This window comes from Cyprinodon tularosa, unplaced genomic scaffold (assembly GCF_016077235.1).
Source record: "Cyprinodon tularosa strain WSP-4 unplaced genomic scaffold, ASM1607723v1 ctg42, whole genome shotgun sequence".
Taxonomy (NCBI): Eukaryota; Metazoa; Chordata; class Actinopteri; order Cyprinodontiformes; family Cyprinodontidae; genus Cyprinodon; species Cyprinodon tularosa.
The window spans coordinates 924382-945860 of NW_024039141.1; the positions used below are offsets into that span (position 1 = coordinate 924382).

Consider the following 21479-nt stretch of genomic DNA (forward strand, 5'->3'; position numbering starts at 1 on the left):
CGTCCATCCATCCATCCATCCATCCATCCATTTGACCTGCCATCCGTCGGTCCGTCCATCCATCCATCCATCCATCCATCCATCCATCCATCCATCCATCCATCCATCCATCCATCCATCATCCATCCATCCATCCATCATCCATCCGTCCCGCCATCCATCCAACCTTTGTCCATCCATCCATCCATCCATCTGACCTGCCATCCATCCATCCTTCCATCCATCCATCCATCCATCCATCCATCTGACCTGCCATCCGTCCATCCATCCATCCATCCATTCATCTGACCTGCCATCCATCCATCCATCCATCCATCCATCCATCCATCCATCCGTCCATCTGACCTGCCATCCATCCATCCATCCATCCATCCATCCATCCATCCATCCATCCATCCATCCATCTGACCTGCCATCCATCCATCCATCCAGCCAGCCAGCCAGCCAGCCAGCCAGCCAGCCAGCCAGCCGTTCATTTGTCATCTTTTAATGAGAAATTTATGAATACCTCAATAATGGTTCCGCACAGGTTTTTTTTTTACATTGTGAAATATTGTGCAACCTTTGAATTATTTAAATGGAGGTTGCACAAAGTACTACAAGAACCAAGATTTGTGTTTTAGGGGAATTTGTTGTAAAACAGTTATTTCCCCTCTAAATTAAAGTTCTCAAAGTGGAGGTTCAGTTTTGGAAAAATCATTCATGGAAAAATTACCTTGCAAAAAACAACAAAAAAAAACAAAAAAAAAACAGGCATTTTAAACTTTTTTTAGGTGTTGGTAAGGATGCAGCAGAAGAGGCCTCAAAAACTACACCTTGGTGTGTATTAGCCTTTCAGTCTTCATGCATTAATGTTGACCGAATCTTCTTGCGACTGTTGTGCATTAAGTAACAGAGAATAACACCAGTTCATCTGCAATGAAACACTGGAATCTAATATGTGTTTTGGTTGCTTTGGTTAGAAAAAAAACTCCTTATTGGATTATGTCTCAGTGCATGACACAAATGACATGTGCCAAATTTAATATTAATTTCTCTTTCACAAATTTTACCATGAAGTTTGGCTCCTGTGAGTCACAGGGAGGCTGAAAATAACAGTGCGCGATAACCTGGCACAGCACATTTCCACAGATTCTTCCCCGAGGTGATGCAAGACTTTAGACAAATGTCTTGTTTGTTCGCCACTGAATGGCCATCTTTCAAGGGGGTGGCATGCCAGCACGAGTGCGCACAGACACACACGGGAGCGGCTCATTTTTCTCCCTCATAAAGTAGGTAGCAAGAATATTACAAACTCAAATCAGGATGCATTGCCATCAGGCTAGAGTTTGGACGAAAAGAGGAAAAAGTAATAAAATTACCTTATAGATGGATGGATAGATAGATAGATAGATAGATAGATAGATAGATAGATAGATAGATAGATAGATAGATAGATAGATAGATAGATAGATAGATAGATAGATAGATAGATAGATAGATAGATAGATAGATAGATAGATAGATAGATAGATAGATAGATAGATAGATAGATAGATAGATAGATAGATAGATAGATAGATGAGGATCATAAAAGTAGATTTTGCAGGTTTGTGTGTGCATTATGGCGAGAGTGACAGCAGAGAGCCGAATCCCCCCATTAATAACAGCCACTAATCCCCTGATGTGATTACCTCTTCATCTCGCCCCCCCCTTTCCCTCCACTATCTCCCTCCATCCCTCCACTCTTTCTCCCATTCAGCAGCGCCAGCCACTTGTCTTCCATGGCAGAGCTCAGCTGGCCCAATCCCCTCAACACATCCAAGACTTCCACTGTGTTCAGCTGCCAGGGCAATGGAGCTTTTCCAATCTGATGCTTTCCTTACAAAACTTAGCCTCTGGGCAGGTTTCTTGAAAAAAAAAAGCAAAAGTCAGTGGTGTTAGTAAAGAGAAAAGCAGCAAATTTAAACAGATTAAGGGCCATGCATCCGTTCAAAGCCCTGACACTTAATGCAGTCTGAATGAGAGGTGACGTGTGATATGAATCGTGCAAGATATGGTTTTGGATGTTCAAACGTTTATGGAAATATCTGCAAGCATTAAGGATTATGCGTGTGCAAAGGGAAGCAACAAGCCTGTCAGTATAGCTATTTCTGTCCTCAATAACTGGCTGCCAAACGCAATTTTTTTTCAGCCTTTGATAAACTCGCTACATCAACCTAAAGTCTAGTGTGTTTCTATGGAAACTTAGACCTCCAAGAAGGTTCAAATTTGCCATTTAGCTCAAGATCTGCTTTACAGTAGCAAACTATAATAAGACTTTACTATGTGTACACTTTATATGTGCAATACTTAGAAATTACGCATTCAATTATAGGAAGGTATAACAGTTTAAATAAATCATTGTTCACCATGCAGACATGTGTTTCTGGAATTGGAAATGCAATCATTTAAGAGTCCTGGGTACATTTATGACACTTGAAATGTGTTAGTTTAATACTTTTCACAATAAAAATGTTACTAGGCAAACAGTCCAGGGCGAAATATGGTCCAGTTTTTTGGGTTTATTTAGTAGATCCTGGCAGATTATGGGTTTGAGACTGCAAACTGGGCAAGGATTTCTGCTACAGAAATTCAATCAGTCATAGCAATAAACGAGCAGAAATACCTCACACTACCTGAAATGATTTGAAACCATATAACTATGTCAATTAGGGGCAGATGACTCCTGATCATGTGTCCCAATGAGTCTGGTAAGATTATCAGCATTGCTGGCGAACTAATCCTTGCTTAAATCAATAGGGTTAAATGAATTACCGTTTCATTATGGCTCTGTCTGGATGTCTTGATCATGAGAAACCATGTGAGAGTAGCTTCTCTAAACTTTCTGTTTATGTTAATCTGTGTCAGTTTGAACAAAACCAGGGTAGTACCGGTAGTTAGTCAACAGGTTTCAGAACTGTATGCTATAGGGTGGTTATATATATTGTCAAGTGTTGTTGTTTTAGTTTGATCTTCTTGTATTCAATAGTAACTTGTAATATATGTTCTGCTTCCTTACTGGTCTAACATTAGTCACTCTGATGCCTCATTTTCTCTCTATTCTGTCAGTGACAGAATTTTTTGTTGTTTATTTCAGATATGTTTTAGTCTCTCTTTCAGGATTACATCAGTGCTTTTTTATTTCTGTGCGGACCATATTGTTCCTGCTTCCAAAAGATGAAAAGTTTCCTTTGGTCTGTTACAGTTTGCAGGGGGTTCCGATAGAGACTTGAATCAATTAGTAGCCCTTTCATCAGAAAACAGGTCATACCTCAGATCCTTTTTTTTATTCTACCTCAACTTCTGGTGCCTTTCATTTCAGCCATGTTCAATACTGTCATCTGCTCTCTTTCTCTCAAACTTCATACAGCGCTTTAGAAGGGGCCAACATCTGGCTGCTTCTTAAGTCCGGGCCTGTGCATCCATTTCTGGGGTAACAGGGCCGACAGATCAGCCACTCCTGTGGAGCTCAGCCTTTGGTGGATGTTGGGCTGATCACAGTCTCCATTTCCTGACTCTTGGTGCCTTGATGTGGCCAGAACCACAGGGCATGATTAATTACAGCACTCTGTCCACACTGCTGGTACTGCCATTATTGTAACCATGCATTCCCTTCTCTGGCCCTGTGTCTTTCACCTGTGGCATTAAGCCTCCAGCTGAAAACAGCTGACACAGCTCCAGAACCCTTACATAAGATGTGCTGCTGCCCTAAATTAATGTTTAGACATAGTAGGTTGAAGGAGGTGGGTATCCACTCTGTGAATGAGGTGAAAAAGTTGTATGGGAGATGACATATACAGTTGACTAACTGCAGGACAACAAAATCAGCTGTTTCCATTTCTACTATGTCAACTTTACACACTTTGTGTACTGACTTCTAATTTGTTTTGCCTTGTAGTTTCATGGCATGAAAAGACCAATGGCTGTAGGAGCGGAGGTGACAGAGGGGGGGTTAATTAGTTTTTTGGCTGTGTGGCCAATCAAAGAGACCTCATCAAAGACATCCAGCCAATGTGTCCCACAACCTTCCTAGTCTCTTTTCTTCCGTTTACACAAGAGCCACACAGCGTAATCAGCATGACGGGAGCAGGAAGCATGAGATGGATGAAGAAGTGGAGGACAGAGACATTCCTGACATCCAGGAAAGCACCGGAACAGGAACAGGGACTGTTTTTTTTTTTTTTTTTGTATAAGCAAACCAGAGTGAGTAGGCAAAAACCTGGAAAACGGAAATGGAGTGCAGAAATGACAGGATCCTTTGGAGGGATGTGGTGGAGCTGTGTTTACAGACAACGGTCACACAGTGTACCGTGACTTTGGGTATTGCCAGCCCTGAGTTTGTTGATGGGTAACCGCAGCTAACCAACAATCAAGCAATATTTACATCAGTGCCGACCATTAGTCCTTTTCTCAGGATGTGCAGCATTTCAAATTATGCTCAGAAAAAAGTATATTATCTATATATAAATTTTTTTTTTAGAAGACATGAACAAACAAAGAAGGAGGAGTGCAAATCATAAGGGCTCCGATCATAAACATAAAGACATTGATCTTAGTCGCCGCCACCAAGACGAGCTAACTGAAAATCATTCCAACCATGCTGTGATTCTCCACTGGTGGGAGAGACTCTCAAAGGCAGCTGCCTCAAAGCCCCACAGAGGTATCAGATCTCACCCTTTTTCTCATCTCCTTAATTAGGACAATTAAGGAATTTACAGGACAGATGGACTGAAATCCAGCTGGCTGCAGTGTGTGCCCCAGAGGACTGCTCTGATGATGATAAGAAGAGTGAATATTGGACACTGTTACATCAACTTACCGGTGGGACTCTGGTGCCCTCTGGTGGAAAGAGAAGAATAATGCTCATATATATATATATATATATATATATATATATATATATATATATATATATATATATATATATATATATATATACATATATATATTGAGAGAAGTTGAAATTAAACAGAGTTGTGCTTGAAAAGAGTTTAAGAACTATTTTGCAACTAAATATTAATCACTGTGTGCTTAGATTATTTCTAATTAAATCATATATCTGGTTTTAGTATTAAAATTCATCAACAGGCTGATTTGACATACAATATCTAATTCTTTTCAGTAGGCCATGACCTCGATCAGTAGTAAGGATAATTTCGGATATCTTTCAGTTGGAAGGACCTCTGATACTTCCCTCAAGTGTGAGGGTTAAAAATGGTTTGGATTCTATCTATTTTTGGTAGGAAGGCTTAGTGAAAATCAATAATGCCCAGGGGCGTCTTAGTTTAATCCTAGAGAGCTACTATCCTGCAGCTTTGATGAACCTTTGCTCTGATTCAACTAGATGAAATGAATGGCTCTTTAATCGGCCAAAGCTGGAAAAAAAACTGCTGATAGGGGAATTCAGCCATTTGATACAAACTGTCTTATTCCCATTCTTATTTATAGTTTTTGATGGTCAAGTGAAAAAAACAAGTACAGGGAGGATTTGTACTTTGCTTATCATGAATTGCTGAAAGATGTAAAACTAAAATAAATAAAGTTTCCTTTAATTTATCAATTTCAATATACTAAGCATCTGAAATTATATATCTGGTTTTACCTTTAATTATAACTTAATGGCTTATAGTTTTAATGGGTGTGATCATGCCACCCATGTGTGATCAGAATGTGGCCACAGCGAGTTAGAGAGGTGTAAATGCTTCTGCTCTGCAGTGGTCCAAGGGGTCAGGCTGTACCTGCTTATTTCTAAACAGCTGCGTTCCCTCACCATCTCTGCAAAGCTGCTACTGCTGCACTAACCCACTGTTCACACCTGTTGATCTGGCCTGCTACCAGTTATCCAAAATGCTGGTGGTGCAGCAGCTGCAAGAGGCCCCTTGATGTTTAGCTCTTTCTCTATTATACAACATTTGCGAGCCATGCGCACTTTGGCACCTTTGAAGATCAGCTAGCTTTTAAGGAGCGTACCAACTGCCCAGATGTTTCTTATCTGCATGGTAGCTGGTCGGCAGAATTTGATGATGTAGAAAGGAGTGTTTGATTTAAACAGCTTTAATTAAACAGGGGGAAATGTAACATATGTAGCATATTGGGCCCTGAGTCCCACATGGTAAACAGACACACTGACTGCAGGTCAAATCAAATCTTCCACTGTATTCATAAATTAACTCTATAAGTTATTTATTTATATATATATAGTTTTAGTCCTGTATGTGTTTCAGGGGAAACTCTATTGGAAACAGAAAATTAACCATAAACGTGTTCAGCTAAAGGTTTATAAAGAAGATACTCTTAAGAATTATTGTTGATTAGTTGCTCTGATGTCTTTATAATTCTAATAATGAGCATAAGTTTTTCTTTCCATTCACAGTTTATCATGTTATTCCATATATAACACAGTAACTTTAAATCTTCCAATAAGTCAGGTAAAGATCTATATCACTGTAAAATTCATCATGGAAAGCACAAGACCAATAAATATAAATCCCTTCATTGTCCCATAATGGGGACATTAGTTCTCTGCATTTAACCCATCTCTGGGGGTGGATCTTGCCAAACCCTAAAGCCACCCTGAGTACTTTGGAGCTCTGGATGTTGTTGGATTTTCACGGCTGACATGCCTCTTCAACATCGCCTGGAGGCCCAGGACAGTGCCCCTGGACTGGCAGGCTGGGGGGGTGGTTCCCCTGTATAAGAAAGTGGACCGGAAGATGTGTTCCAATTACAGTAGCAGCCATTCAAAATTTCCCCACTTTTCTTGATGGGCCCTTGTCTGGTCCCCTACAATTCCTTTTTGAAAAACAATCTTTGTACTAAAATATAATTTCTGTCATGATTTGTTGACATTAAGACCTTAAGAGAAGCATAATCTCCTGGTCAGACCCTGTAATTCAGTGAAAGGGTGGAGTCAAAAAATAATTGTGCACACCCAGGGGAAGCCCAGTGGCAGGAAGTTGGAGAGGATTTGCTGGAGTTTGACAGGGAAGGGCCCTTTTGAAAGGCTGCTACTGTATAAGGGAATCACACTCCTCAGTCTCCCCGGAGGAGATTCCAGCTTATTTCTCAAACCTCGGCTTCAGGAGGAACATGGTTGTTTTCATGGCTGTAGAACAATGGACCAGGTCCCTTGTGGTGCCTTGGGGGGGGGGGGGGGGGGTGCTTCAGGAGTCAGGGCCATCAGGCCTCTGTACAAACAGAGCAGAAGCCTGGTCTGCATTACCAGCATTACGTGGGACCTCTTCCCGGTGCACGTTGGACTTTTGATTTACCATTCCTACCCTCACCTACGGTTGTGAAATCTGGACCATATTCGAAAGAATTGAGATAAAAGCAGCTGAAATTAGTTTCCTCTATAGAATAGCTGGGCTCTCTTTTAGGGACAGCATAAGGAGCTCGCTCAAAGTGGAAAGGAGTCCCCTGATGTGGCTCAGACATCTCTTAAACACCGCCAGGATTCCTCCCTTGAGAGGTGCTACAGGCACATCGCACCGGGAGGAGGCCTAGGGGATGACCCAGGACACAAGGAGGTGTCCTTGGAAAGGAAAGTCAGGGAGTCTCTACTGAGACTGCCTGCCCCTGTGACCCGATCTCGGATGAAGCGGGAGACGACGAGTATGAGAAATGCAAAAAAAGGTGTAATTATTTTTGACCAGTAAAGGGTTGTGAACTTTACAAATCTGTAATTTGTTTGTCATTGTCAATAGTCTTTTTATATATAGAAAAAACCAATACAAAAACAGTATTTTCGCTTCATCGATAGCCAAGTTTATTTTTTGTTAATTTTTTAACAGAGGTGTTAGACTCTATTCACAACATAGATCTGTTCACTTCTCCACTGGCGATAAAAATTTAACAACATAATATGAGGAAAAACCAAGTACTGTATTTTATAACCATATATTTCTTTTTACATATTTTGGGACCACAAGGACCCTTTGACTCAAAAGTCATGATAAATAAAGCAAGTTGTTTTGAAAAACCATATCTAGCTTGATGCAAGAAGCATTTTCTTTTTACAATGCATCATTTAAATGTTTCAAATCTACCAAGATTTACATATCTCTTTACTACTGAAACACAGAACTACATAATGTATATGTATGTGTATATATACATATAATATGTATGTATATATATGTGTATATATATATATATATATGATGAAGTGTGGCAGAAAATGGATGGATGGATAACCTTGTCAATCACAAATTTTGAGGAATCACAGCAGATACACAAACAATAATAACATTAATTTCCATTCTGCATTTAGAGCATAAATTGAAAAATAACAATAAGAGGAGGATGCGAAATTAACAGCTGTTTCTTGGATGGTCACAGTGAGAACATTGCTGGCGTTACTGGTACCCAGACTGTTTTTAGCAAACATGCGGATGTTGTACACTATATTGCCAAAAGTATTTGCTCACCCATCCAAATTATTGGAATCAGGTGTTCCAATCACTTCCATGGCCACAGGTGTATAAATTCAAGCACCTAGGCATGCAGACTGTTTTTACAAACATTTGTGAAAGAATGAGTCGCTCTCAGGAGCTCAGTGAATTCCAGCGTGGAACTGTGATAGGATGCCACCTGTGCAACAAATCCAGTCGTGAAATTTCCTCGCTCCTAAATATTCCACAGTCAACTGTCAGCTGTATTATAAGAAAATGGAAGTGTTTGGGAACGACAGCAACTCAGCCACGAAGAGGTAGGCCACGTAAACTGACGGAGCGGGGTCAGCGGATGCTGACGCGCATAGTGCGAAGAGGTCGCCAACTTTCTGCAGAGTCAATCACTACAGACCTCCAAACTTCATGTGGCCTTCAGATTAGCTCAAGAACAGTGCGCAGAGAGCTTCATGGAATGGGTTTCCATGGTCGAGCAGCTGCATCCAAGCCATACATCACCAAGTGCAATGCAAAGCGTCGGATGCGGTGGTGTAAAGCACGCCGCCACTGGACTCTAGAGCAGTGGAGACGCGTTCTCTGGAGTGACGAATCGCGCTTCTCCATCTGGCAATCTGATGGACGGGTCTGGGTTTGGCGGTTGCCAGGAGAACGGTACTTGTCTGACTGCATTGTGCCAAGTGTAAAGTTTGGTGGAGGGGGGATTATGGTGTGAGGTTGTTTTTCAGGAGCTGGGCTTGGCCCCTTAGTTCCAGTGAAAGGAACTCTGAATGCTTCAGCATACCAAGACATTTTGGACAATTCCATGCTCCCAACTTTGTGGGAACAGTTTGGAGCTGGCCCCTTCCTCTTCCAACATGACTGTGCACCAGTGCACAAAGCAAGGTCCATAAAGACATGGATGACAGAGTCTGGTGTGGATGAACTTGACTGGCCTGCACAGAGTCCTGACCTCAACCCGATAGAACACCTTTGGGATGAATTAGAGCGGAGACTGAGAGCCAGGCCTTCTCGTCCAACATCAGTGTGCGACCTCACAAATGCGCTTCTGGAAGAATGGTCAAAAATTCCCATAAACACACTCCTAAACCTTGTGGACAGCCTTCCCAGAAGAGTTGAAGCTGTTCTAGCTGCAAAGGGTGGACCGACGTCATATTGAACCCTATGGATTAGGAACGGGATGTCACTTAAGCTCATATGTGAGTCAAGGCAGGTGAGCAAATACTTTTGGCAATATAGTGTATGTTGAAGGATTTATCTCTATTATCGTGGCCTCTGTCTCATTGGCATAAAAATCTACAACAGTTTCTGTGTAATCCCATGAGGCTGTTAAAAAAAAGACATCATATAATGATAAACAACGTATAATAAAAAGAAAACACTTTCATTCCAATGGATGCTTCTCTCACCATTTGCTTCTTTAAACTCCAGGTAGAAACCTGTGATAGGGCTGTCGCCTTCAAAGCCAGGAGTCCAGAAAAGGGAGATTTTGTTGTTTGTCACATCCTCTATCCCAATTACAGGTGGATCTGGAGGCACTAAGAGGAACACAGGCAGGATATTCACTGACAAAGCCTGGGCTCATACTGCTTATTAATGCATGATTGAAATACTTCCATGTTAAAGTAACTCAAGCTAAATTTAAAATGTTGATTCAATCAAAAACATCTCTGCTACCTGGAGAGGGAGTTGTATGTCTGGCTGTGACAGCAGCCGGTGAAATAGTAGCCGAAGTGGCTGTTGTTGCCGTTGTTTGATAGGAAAATAAAACAGAAAAGGAGCATGACCTTACAGATTCTCCCCCTAAATGTATTTTTTTTAGGGGCATTTTTCATGTTGCAACCAAACTCAGCGATGCCTTTTGTGTCAATTCTTTATGATAAATCAACACCTAATTCAGATTTATTTCAATCAAAACTTGAGAGACAGCCAACATTTATGTGGTAACTGAGGAAGATCAGCAGTGAAACACTGCTCTGGTGAAAGAATATGAGAAAGTATAAAACTGAACACACAGATTAAACTGAACACAGAATATAGTAGAACATGGTTCTAAAAGTATAATCCTGAGGGGATCCATTTCTCGAGCAGGAACAAAAACTAAAAAGGGACAATTCTGTATGTAAACACTGTCAGTATGCAAAAGTACTGTAGAGCAGGGCAAACGTTCTCCATTTAGCTTGAAAACCACCCAATCGTGCAACAGAGCTACAATAGGAAGGAGTGTTTTAAAGTGTAAACATCAAATAAAAATAACCCTTTTTTGCAGAAGTTGGACACCATTGTTTACACAGGTTGTGCATCTATCTTGAATGAACTTGCTTTTGTGGAAAAAACAAAGGACAAAAAATTGTCCTTATGTGCAAAACTGGTAGAAACACAACTCTAAAAAGCTTTAACCCATGGAAGCTGAAAACAAATGCATCTATTCTTTACAAACACTTCTTGTTGTAAATGTGTTCAAATGGCTTCATTGTGACAAAATGTGAAAAACATTTGTTAGACACACTGCACATTTAAGTTACTGGATTATTTTACCTGTTCCATTTGGTGCCAACGTCAGAACATTGCTGGCATTGCTCATTCCCACACTGCTAACAGCAAACAGGCGGAAGTCGTACGTCGTTGCAGGACGCAAATCAGCAACACTGGTACGAGTCCCTTAAACCCAACTTTTTACAGCACCACACCATGAATCTATAAATGAAATAAAAGTTAAGATGCAGATTTCATAATATGAAATATTCATTCTTAATAATTGATGCACTGCTAAAATGACACCATTCCTTTGGGACCTCAATCACCCCTAGATGCAAAGGCGATCTTACAGTAGGTAGAGTCATTCATTAAAGTAGTAAAGAAGTCATATTTAAATGTCAAATCATTCTGGATTAAACATGTATATAATTGTACTCTTTATTATACGATATTGTCCCAAAAGTTAGAAAATTTCAATTAAAAAATAAAGTCTTAAAATCTATGTTTTTTTTTTACTTCATTATTTTATGCAGCTCAGTTTGTTATATGTCAGCTTGTACACCTAAATTCAGCCAATCATATATCAATGCTCATCTGTCAATCAAATTTTTTCGTTCATAGCATCTTGATTCATATGTAGCAGCTAATAAACTCAACGGTTGAAATAAAAAATAAGAATAATTTACTTTATCATTGAGGCAAAGGCTCAAACATGTAAGGCTGTAAGCCTTAGCTTCTGCTGCCCTGGCGTCCTCTTCAACAACAACTTCATCCTGGCTTTCCTCCTCTAAATAAAAACTTCATGATGAAGGAAACTCATCCACGACCTCTGACACAAAACTCTTCTCCTATTGCATGTTTCTGCTGTCCATGGCGTTCCTTGACAGTGTTGTTTCTAAGAGCTACTTGGTCCCAATGTAATTTCCCATTGGGGATCTATTAGCACTAAGTGTCTAACTGGTTAGCAAGATGCTTCTGACAAACTGGCCACAACCAGACTTGCTTGCAGACCTTCCGCCACAACAATCCTGCCCCCTTGATAAACGACCAATCACATTCACTTTATTCACTCGTGTAAAGTCGGGCACTACTCGGGAGAATTTGAAAATACAATGGTTGGAAGAGCCGTTTGACTTTAAAGATATTGGGGAGGATTTTCGTGAATTTTTTAAAAGAGCTGCCCTCTCAACTGTACCTGTACCTGCTAACGACAGGAAATGCCCATTAAACTCATGCATGAGCCCATTTCTCCTCGTACACGCTTTGTTTGAAAGTTGCTGTTCTCATAGCTCATACAAGCTTACTGTGTACGAATGTCCACCCTAACCTCTCAATCCCTCAATCACTATATAGAGCGGGTACTATATATTGGACTTTATAGCGAACTCAGTTAAGTGACTGTTCGGACAGATGAACCTACTTTTTGCTCCCCATTAGTCACATAAGTCCTCCTCTACCGAGCGGTGCCTGCACCATCTTTGTTATTAGTTGCCGCTGTCGGGTAGCGACAGCCTATAGTGACTGTGGGCCGCTGCGACAGCAAATCCCATAATGCTTTGTGTGGTGAGCTCTCCGGGATTCCGGGATATATCTGCCTCTTCTGAGGCCTTTCTTTTCTTCTTATACACTTCGTGGACACGCTTTCTTTTACGAGCTGCTGACATTTTCAAAGAACCGTGGGGAGAAAGGTGAGCGTCAATAACCATCTTAAACCGTAGCTAACCACATATATATGCCTGAAAGTGCGCAGAAATAGATAGGCATGTAGGATGGCCTTACGTAAACATATCACCAGAATGATTGACAGTTAGGAGGACCACTTATTTAGATGATCCACCAAGATTGTCCTCTATACCTTTCAATAACCATATCCTGTGCTTGGTACGAGATTTGACACATGTCCTCAGAGACTCAATGCATTTTTCATTACAATGCATCCTTTGAATGTTTCAGATCTACAAAGATTTGCAATTAATTTTATTTTACTTTTATTCCAATGGATGCTTCTCTCACCATTTGCTTCTTTATACTCCAGGTAGAAACCTGTGATAGGGCTGTCGCCTTCAAAACCAGGAGTCCAGAAAAGGGAGATTTTGTTGTTTGTCACATCCTCTAACTCCAATACAGGGGGATCTGGAGGCACTAAGAGGAACACATGCAGGATATTCAGTCACTAAGTGTGAGCACATCCTGCTTATTAATGCATGATTGAAATACTTCCATGTTAAGTAATTCAAGCTAAATTTAAAATGTTGATTCAATCAAAAACATCTCTGCTACCTGGAGAGAAAGTTGTATCTCTGGTTGTGACAGCAGCAGGGGAAGTGGTAGCCAAAGTGATTGTTGTTGCCACTGTTGATGCTTGAAATTAAAATTAAAATATTGAAAAGAAAAATCATAAAAGGAGCAGAGGAATATTAATTTATCTCTAGTTTCTCAGCATACCTTCATCCAGAGTGGAGCAGAGAGGTGCGGTGGAAGCAGGGCCTAGTCCCGCATTTGTTCTGGCCTGAATCGTTACTTCATACCTGGTTGAAGGCTTCAGATTGGTCAGTATGATGCTCTGTGGATCACCTGTAGCTGCCACAGTACGGTGCAACCAATTCTGAACCGCAGAGTCATTATCTCTGTAGCTAACTGTGTAGCTGCGCAGAACGCCGTTCCTTAGTTCAAACTTTGGAGGCTAGAAAGGTAAAAAAAAATAAATAAATCAGGATTACAAATGTGAGGGTTCGAGTTTTTTTTAAAATTATTGCTGTGTTTTCATGAAAATATTATATTAATTTCAAGTGTGTGACTCTACCCTCCAGGTCACTTTGATACTCTGAGGACTTAGAGCTTGAAGCTGCATATCAAGGGGTGGGCCCTCAGGTGCTGAAGAAAAAAAAGACTAATTGGAGAACTTTTCTAAAAAATGTTGAGCTTTTTACGTTACAGAAGTTCCCCTTAAACCTTTTTTCTATCTTTTTTCAAGTTGAGACCACAGTCAGCAATGCATTTTGTGTCAGTTCTACATGATAACCAACACCAAATTTAGATTTTTGTCAATTAAACCCAAGGAGGCAGCCAAAATGTCTGTGGTAACTGTGGAAGATAAGCAGTGAAACATTGCTCTGATAGGAGAATAAGAGGATATGTCAAAAGAATTTGTCTACAGAAAATAAACCAACTGATCAAACTGAACACAGCATCCCTATAGTAGAACATGACACTGACAGTATAATGCTGTGGGGATCCATTTCTTGAAGGGAAATAAAAGCTAAATAGGAACAATTCTGGACGTAAACACTATCAGTATGCAAAAATACTGTAGAGCAGGGCAAACGTTCTCCATTTGGCTTGAAAACCACCAAATCTTGCAACATAGCCACAATAGGAAGGTGTGTTTTAAAGTGTAAACATCAAATAAATAAACTCTATTGAAGTCTAAATTCAATTCAGATGTTATCTTTGCAGAAGTTTATACCATTGTTTACGGAGGCTCTGCAGTCATTGTGAGAGAGCTTGTGTTGTTTTGCAAAAAGGGCAAATAATTGTCTATACGTAAATAGCTGGAAGAACTTGGTATAAGTTAAGTAATTTCCCTCTGGGATTATCAAAGTATTTCTGATTCTGATAAATGTGTTCAAATGGCTTAATTGCGATAAACTGTGAAAAAGGTTTGCTAGACACTGCACAATAATGTCCATGGATGATTTTACCTGCTTCGTTTGTAGCAAACGTCAGAACATTGCTGGCTTTGCTCATTCCCACACTGCTAACAGCAAACAGGCGGAAGTCGTACGTCGTTGCAGGATGCAAATCAGCCACACTGGTACGAGTCCCTGTAACCCAACTTCTTACAGCACTAGTCCATGAATCTGTAATTGAAATAAAAGTTAAGTTAAAAAACTAATAGTTTCAAATATTCATTCTTAATAAATGATGCACTGTTAAAATTACACCAAGTACTGTATTTTATAATCATATGTTTTTGTGTATTTTGGGACCTCAATCACCCTTAGCCTCAAAGGTGATTTCAGATACAGTCATTCATTAGGTGGGGTAAATAAGGCAGGTGTTTTTGAATAACCATATCTTGTTCTTGGTAAAATGTTTGACAAAAACATGTCCTCAAAAACGCAATGTATTTTGTTATTAATAATAATAATAACTGAACTTTAGTGATCTCACATTGGAGAAATGTACCTCTTCATTTAACCCATCCCCTTGGGGAGCAGTGTGTTGCCATGGTGTGGCGCCCGGGGAGCAGTGTGGGGGTTTAGGGTCTTGCTCAGAGACACAGAGTGGCAGTCTGTAGTAGTGGGGCTCGAACTCAGAACCTCAGGATTCCAAGTTCTATGCCCCAGGGCACCACTCCCCATACTTTTTTTGTTATTTATCACAATCCATCCTTTAAACATTTCAGATCTACAAGAATTTACATTTTACTTTACTTTTACTTTCATTCCAATGGACTATTCTCACCATTTGCTGCTTTATAATCCAGGTAGAAACCTGTGATAGGGCTGTCGCCTTGAAAGCCAGGAGTCCAGAAAAGGAAGATTTTGTTGCTGGTCACATCCTCTAACTCAATTACAGGTGGATCTGGAGGCACTAAGAGGAACACAGGTAGGAGATTCAGTCACTAAGTGTGAGTGCATCCTGCTTATTAAAGCTACAGTGTGTAATAATTACAGGCATATAAATTCAGAAATTTAATATATTATACATAACTATGTTATTTATCATCACCTATGAGCTCAGCCTTTTAACCATAACATTTGCGTTGCCTTAGAATTCGTTATTTATAATTACATAGGAGCGGGTCTCGCAGCCATGGAGGCTGACATCTTTGCGCTACGGCAGCGCAGAGGCAACAAACTAGCGATTGCGAGATCTCCCATGACGCTCGAAAATAACTACGGCAAGTTGAGAGAGATGAACTGAGACGGTACTGAACAGTAGATGGCAGTATTATGCCTGAGAAGCGTTTAGTCTGCCTGAAACCAAAGAAGAAGAAGAAGCAGGTATACTGCGCCTCGGTAACAAGAAAGGTAAACAAGGCGGCAGGCGTGAGTGACTTTGCAAACTGTTTGGCACTGTGTGGCCAAACATCAGACGAATGGAGGATCATGTCTACTCTGTATCACAACGAAAAGCGGCGGACACCGAACCCCCGTCATCTAAGAAGCGGAAACACGACGAGAATAAACGCAAGAGTGACAAGAAACGACAAAAAACACGGATCAACATTGGCACGGCATTTACACGATGGAAGTCACTGATGGAGGAAAAAGGTTTTCAAAGTGACGCTCAAGTTGCCAGTTTTCTCTTGGACAGGTAATTAATCCTATACACACAATTGTCTAATATCACTGCAGTTTTTGGAGTACAGGATGCTCAGACCTGTCTAAAACAATAACATGCTGCGTGATGATGCTGTTACTCTCCAGTATACTTATTCAGCAACGTCCCTGACGTTTCACAGGTAATGATTCAGTAATTTTCTGTAAAATAATTTTCTGGATATATACCTCGGTTACTTCTCTCCGGCTCCTTTGGAGATCTTCAAGCCTTTCCTCCTCTGCTCTCACCCCGCTGGCTCCCCTCTCTCGCCTGGCCCCAGCTGCACGCTCACCCCGGCCTCTCTGCCCTCTTCCTTTCCCTCTTCCTTGCCTTGTAACCCCCGTGCCACAAACAAGACTTGGACTCTGTAAACGGGGAATATATATTCTTCCAGCGAACACAATCTCGCTGTTAAACTAATGACTACAATTACTTCGTCTGTCTATATCACCATGCAAAGCAGCTCACCAAAACGTCACAACAACGTAGAAAAAATAACGGGTATATTTATTATCTTAAGTCTACATGAAATCTATACCCTACACAGACTAATGAAATACTATCTGTAAAATTATCTATGTAAACAAACCTCATCACTTGAGAAGGTAGGTGATGCGGACGTCGTGGAAGACATTTTGTCCCGTAACGCTCGCCGTACTGTTGGGGGGGAGAAGCGGTGGGGGGGAGACGTTCATGTTGCTGCAGTCTGCAGTCTGACCGCTAGATGTCGCTGAAAATTACACACTGTAGCTTTAATGCATGATTAAAATTCTTCCATGTTAAGTAATTCAAGCCTAATTTAAAATGTTGATTCAGTCAAAAACATATATGCTCCCTAGAGAGGGATTTCTATGTCTGGTTGTGAAAGTTTGAAAGTAAAATAGAAATAGTGAAAGAAAAATCATAAAAGAAGCAGAGGAATATTAATTTATCTCTAGTTTTTCAGCATACCTTCATCCAGAGTGGAGCAGAGAGGTGCGGTGGAAGCAGGGCCTAGTCCCGCATTTGTTCTGGCCTGAATCGTTACTTCATACCTGGTTGAATACTTCAGATTGGTCAGGATGACGCTCTGTGGATCACCTGTAGCTGCCACAGTATGGTGCAACCAATTCTGAACCGCAGAGTCATTATCTCTGTAGCTAACTGTGTAGCTGCGCAGAACGCCGTTCCTTAGTTCAACCTTTGGAGGCTAGAAAGGTAAAAAGAAAATCAGGATAACAAGTATGAGGGTTGGAGTTTTTTTTTTTTTATTGCTGTGTTTTCATGAAAATATATAAATTTTAAGTGTGTGAATCTACCCTCCAGTTCACTTTGATACTCTTGGTACTGAGAGCTTGAAGCTGCATATCAAGGGGTGGGCCCTCGGGTGCTGAAAAAAAAGAAAACTCATTGGAGAACGTTTCTTATGTCAACTCTATATGATAAACCAACACCAAATTTAGACTTTCTTTTATTAATCAAAAACAGTGAGGCAGCCAAAATGTCTGTGGAAACTGTGGAAGATCAGCAACGAAACATTGCTCTGGTAGGAGAATATAAGAGAAGGATATCACTGATTCTTGAAACTTCGGCAAAAACATGTCCCACTAAGAAAAGTGCTAATTCTGTTGGAAAGAAATAAAATTTTCATGAATAAAAACAATCAAGGTTATAATCAGGGGGTCCTTTGCACAAATGCAAGGTTCTTTTAAAGTTTTTTTATTTTATTGTTAATTTAATGATTATATGCTGGCCCATTGCCTATAAAATCAGTTGTCCTTGGATAGGAGATAATCATTTCAACTTGATTAAAAAAACAAAAAGTAATAATTGAATTGAATAATATCTTTACCAAATGAAAGGGTACATTTTAATATGTATTTAAAACTACAAACAGTGAGTTTTGAACAATAATAACCATTATTTTGTGATTGTTCAAAATGTGTCCCACATATTTGTCACCACCGTCAGATATTTATAAAAAGCAATAAAATCAGGCAACTAAAAGGTCAACTACATGCCTGAGGACCCCATTTTCAAATCTTCAGCTCTACTGGATGCCTTAAGGTCACTCAAGCTCCTGTAGGTTTGCTATTTTCTCTTAAACTTGTTCATATTTTTTGGACACTGCTAATGTCACAACCATAACATGTCAACACCGTCTCTTTTGTATAAAAAATATTAGATTAGATTATGACATAAATGTTTACTTTTTAAGAAGAGGTCTAAAGTAGCTAGCAACAGAGGGGAAACAAGATGGCTAATGTGAACAACTCATGCATATCATGTGAAAGAGTAGGATTTTGTCACCACCGTCAGACGTCACCACCGTCAGATTTTCTGTCTGACGGTGGTGACGCACAGTCTGACGGTGGTGACAAAAAACTACAAATGGTTCTCAATGGAGGCTAGAAAATAATTGTTGATCTGTAATGTTTCATTAACCTCTTTTATATTTTTATTTATGTAATTCCGCCTAGATTTCTTCCATATTGTATAACCCTAGGGGATGGGGTGTGCCTTCCCTGTCTCTCAATTCACTATTATGCCATGTTCATTTGGTTTACATCATTTGGGATGCACATAGTGCACCTACTACCTACCTACATAGCACATAGTATACAATATTCCTTGTAAGCTACGGCAGGGCAACATTTAACCAAATCTAACATTTACTGTAATTCCCCCCAATTTCATAGTCATTACACTCAACTTTGACTTTATGTATTTTAGGAAGTTATGGCTAGGAAGCAGCTATCTGTGAAGGAAAGAAGGAAAAGAAACAGGGAATATCAAAAGAAGTGTGAAGGCCTACTGACAAAAAACCTACATATATTCAAGCAATTACTCAGAAGGTTCAAAATTTCTACCATAATGCAGCACGAATGACAACTGACAAACAGGACACAATCACACGCAAGAAAATAAAGCATCAGAGAATGATTCTGACTGATAATGATATTTCTTAATTGTACCTTATATTCCTTGAAAAATATTTGTCACAGTGCTCATGATTGTTATTTTTTGGACCAAATAGTTAAATAAAGTTAATAAGCAAGAAACCATTGACTTGAATTGTATACAGTTTGGAATTGTATGTTGAAATGAGGCCACTGTCACCACCGTCAGTTCTAAAGTCACCACCGTCAGAGGGCTTTTTATTCGTTTTAAATTAATATGCTTGCAATATGTTTCTTCAGTGCTGTTCTCTCATTAAAGTAATGGTCTCTTTTAATACAAAAATATGTTTGTTAAATAAAAAAACATGACTTTTTCTATTTAGGCTTAAAGTAAACGTTATCTGATGTTAGATATTTTAAAGGACTACACATGATACAGTTAAAAAAAATTAACAAAAATGATTATTCAACATTTAACAGCATAAATGTGTGCTAACAATGCCAGATAAAGATTTAAAAACTCTAAATACTTATTAGACCAAATAAATAAATAATAATTAGCTTTTTATTGTGTCTGATGGTGTTGACAAAAACAAAGTAATAACTGGAAAAATGCCTATTTTATGAAAGAAATACAAAATGAGGAGGTTGCACCTGTACACTGCTGAACAGCCAAGACCTTGGTCTATAACAATATACCTTCAGATTTTGTAATCCAACTAACTTTTTATTTTCAAAATTAAAACCTGTTTTATCCAAATTCCCAAGAATCAGTGATATGTCAAAAGACTTTGCCTACAGAAAGTAAAACCACAGATCAAACTGAACACAGCATCTCTTTAGGAGAACATGGCTCTGACTGTATCATGCTGTGGGGATCCATTTCTTGAGCTGAAACATCTACATCTTGCAGAGTTATTTGGAATATTGGTGGAGCAAAACAGAGAAAATTCTGGAAGAAGAAACTGTCAGTATGCAAAAAAATACTAGACCAGGGTAAACGCTCACCATTTAGCTTGAAAACCACCCAATTGTGCACCAGAGCTACAATAGAAGATTGTGAACATCAAATAAATTAATGAATCGATGTCTAAATTAAAATCAGATGTTATCTTTGCAGAAGTTGGATACTGGTGTTTTCATAGGCTCTGCATTCATTTTTGAATGTTCCTGTGCATTTTTAAAAAGGACAAAAATGGTCTTTATGTCCAAATCTGGTAGAAACACAACTCTAAAAGGTTTATCTCATGAAAGCTGAAAACAAATGCAGCTAATCTTTACAAACACTTGGTATAAATGTGTTTAATACGGTTTCATTGTGACAAGATGTAAAAAAAAAACCTTTGCTAGACACTTCACATTCATGCCACTGGATCATTTTACCTGCTTCTTTTGTGGTAAACGTCAGAACATTGCTGGCATCACTGGTCCCCACACTGTTGACAGCAAACAAGCGGAGGTTGTACGTTGTTGCAGGACGCAAATTAACCACAGTGGCATCAGTACTTTTAACCCAACTTCTTATTGCACTACTCCATGGATCTGTAATTGGAGTAACAATTAAGATACAGGCTTCATGGTTTGAAATATTCATTCTAAATAAATGATCAATCTGTTTACGTTTACCGTATATTTTTTTCACATCAATTATATAGTCTGTAATGGCTCTGCCACCATTAAATGGAGGAATCCAGCCAACTCTGACTGCTCTTTCCATTATTACTCTTATGGACAGCAATGGTTGAGAGGGACGTCCTAAAATGTCAAAGCAACAAGACAATGTTATACACACACATAAAACTAAAAGATATACTTTTTATATTTAGTTTTTTTCTCTAAAAAAGAATACCTGGATTGACACGAACAATGCTTTCAGTTGTCTCATCGTTAAACCATCCAGGTATTTCTACACGACAGACATATTTGCCCCCGTCACTCTCCTGAACCTGCATAATGGTGAGTGAAGCATCTCCTCCACGAAGATAACCGGAGAGAGAGTAACGCCATGACAGCCTGCTGACCACGGATGTCCCGTCTGACTTTATCACCTGATTATTGCAACCAAAGGTGGATGTGGATTCTCTGCCCCAGCAGAAAGGTAGTGGGCCATGATGCCAGGCATTATAGGAGCATTTTAGAGAAACATCTGCTCCTACTGTAGCTGTTACGTAATATAGAGAGGCGCAACCTGAGAAGGAGATATCCGATTACAGATGAATCCCTTTAATTAGTCTTAATTAAATAAAAATGTCCATATGATAAACAGCTTCCTTACCTTTAAGCTGACAAAAGAGAAGGAAGCAATACAAAGGAAAACATCTACTTCCAAAATGACTCATCTTATTTCTCTGAAGAGGATCAGTGA

General features: G+C 39.7%; 2 protein-coding genes across 2 annotated transcripts; both read right to left on the reverse strand.

Moving 5' to 3' along the window:
- Window positions 1-8175: 8175 nt before the first annotated feature.
- On the reverse strand, window positions 8176-11121 carry LOC119792443 (Down syndrome cell adhesion molecule homolog). The gene is made up of 4 exons (XM_038299064.1): window positions 10968-11121; window positions 9839-9967; window positions 9673-9755; window positions 8176-8422 (listed from the first exon to the last, which is right to left on the reverse strand). Exons 1-4 carry the CDS (start codon window positions 11011-11013, stop codon window positions 8243-8245), a joined length of 438 nt encoding a protein of 145 aa, XP_038154992.1. The 5' UTR covers window positions 11014-11121; the 3' UTR covers window positions 8176-8242.
- Window positions 11122-12765: 1644 nt separating this feature from the next.
- On the reverse strand, window positions 12766-21479 carry LOC119792444 (Down syndrome cell adhesion molecule homolog). The gene is made up of 13 exons (XM_038299065.1): window positions 21390-21479; window positions 20964-21302; window positions 20741-20869; window positions 20498-20656; window positions 17534-17604; window positions 17187-17424; window positions 15375-15503; window positions 14609-14767; window positions 13711-13781; window positions 13353-13590; window positions 13188-13268; window positions 12921-13049; window positions 12766-12779 (listed from the first exon to the last, which is right to left on the reverse strand). The coding sequence occupies exons 1-13, from the start codon at window positions 21451-21453 to the stop codon at window positions 12766-12768; spliced, it is 1821 nt and encodes a 606-aa protein (XP_038154993.1). The 5' UTR covers window positions 21454-21479.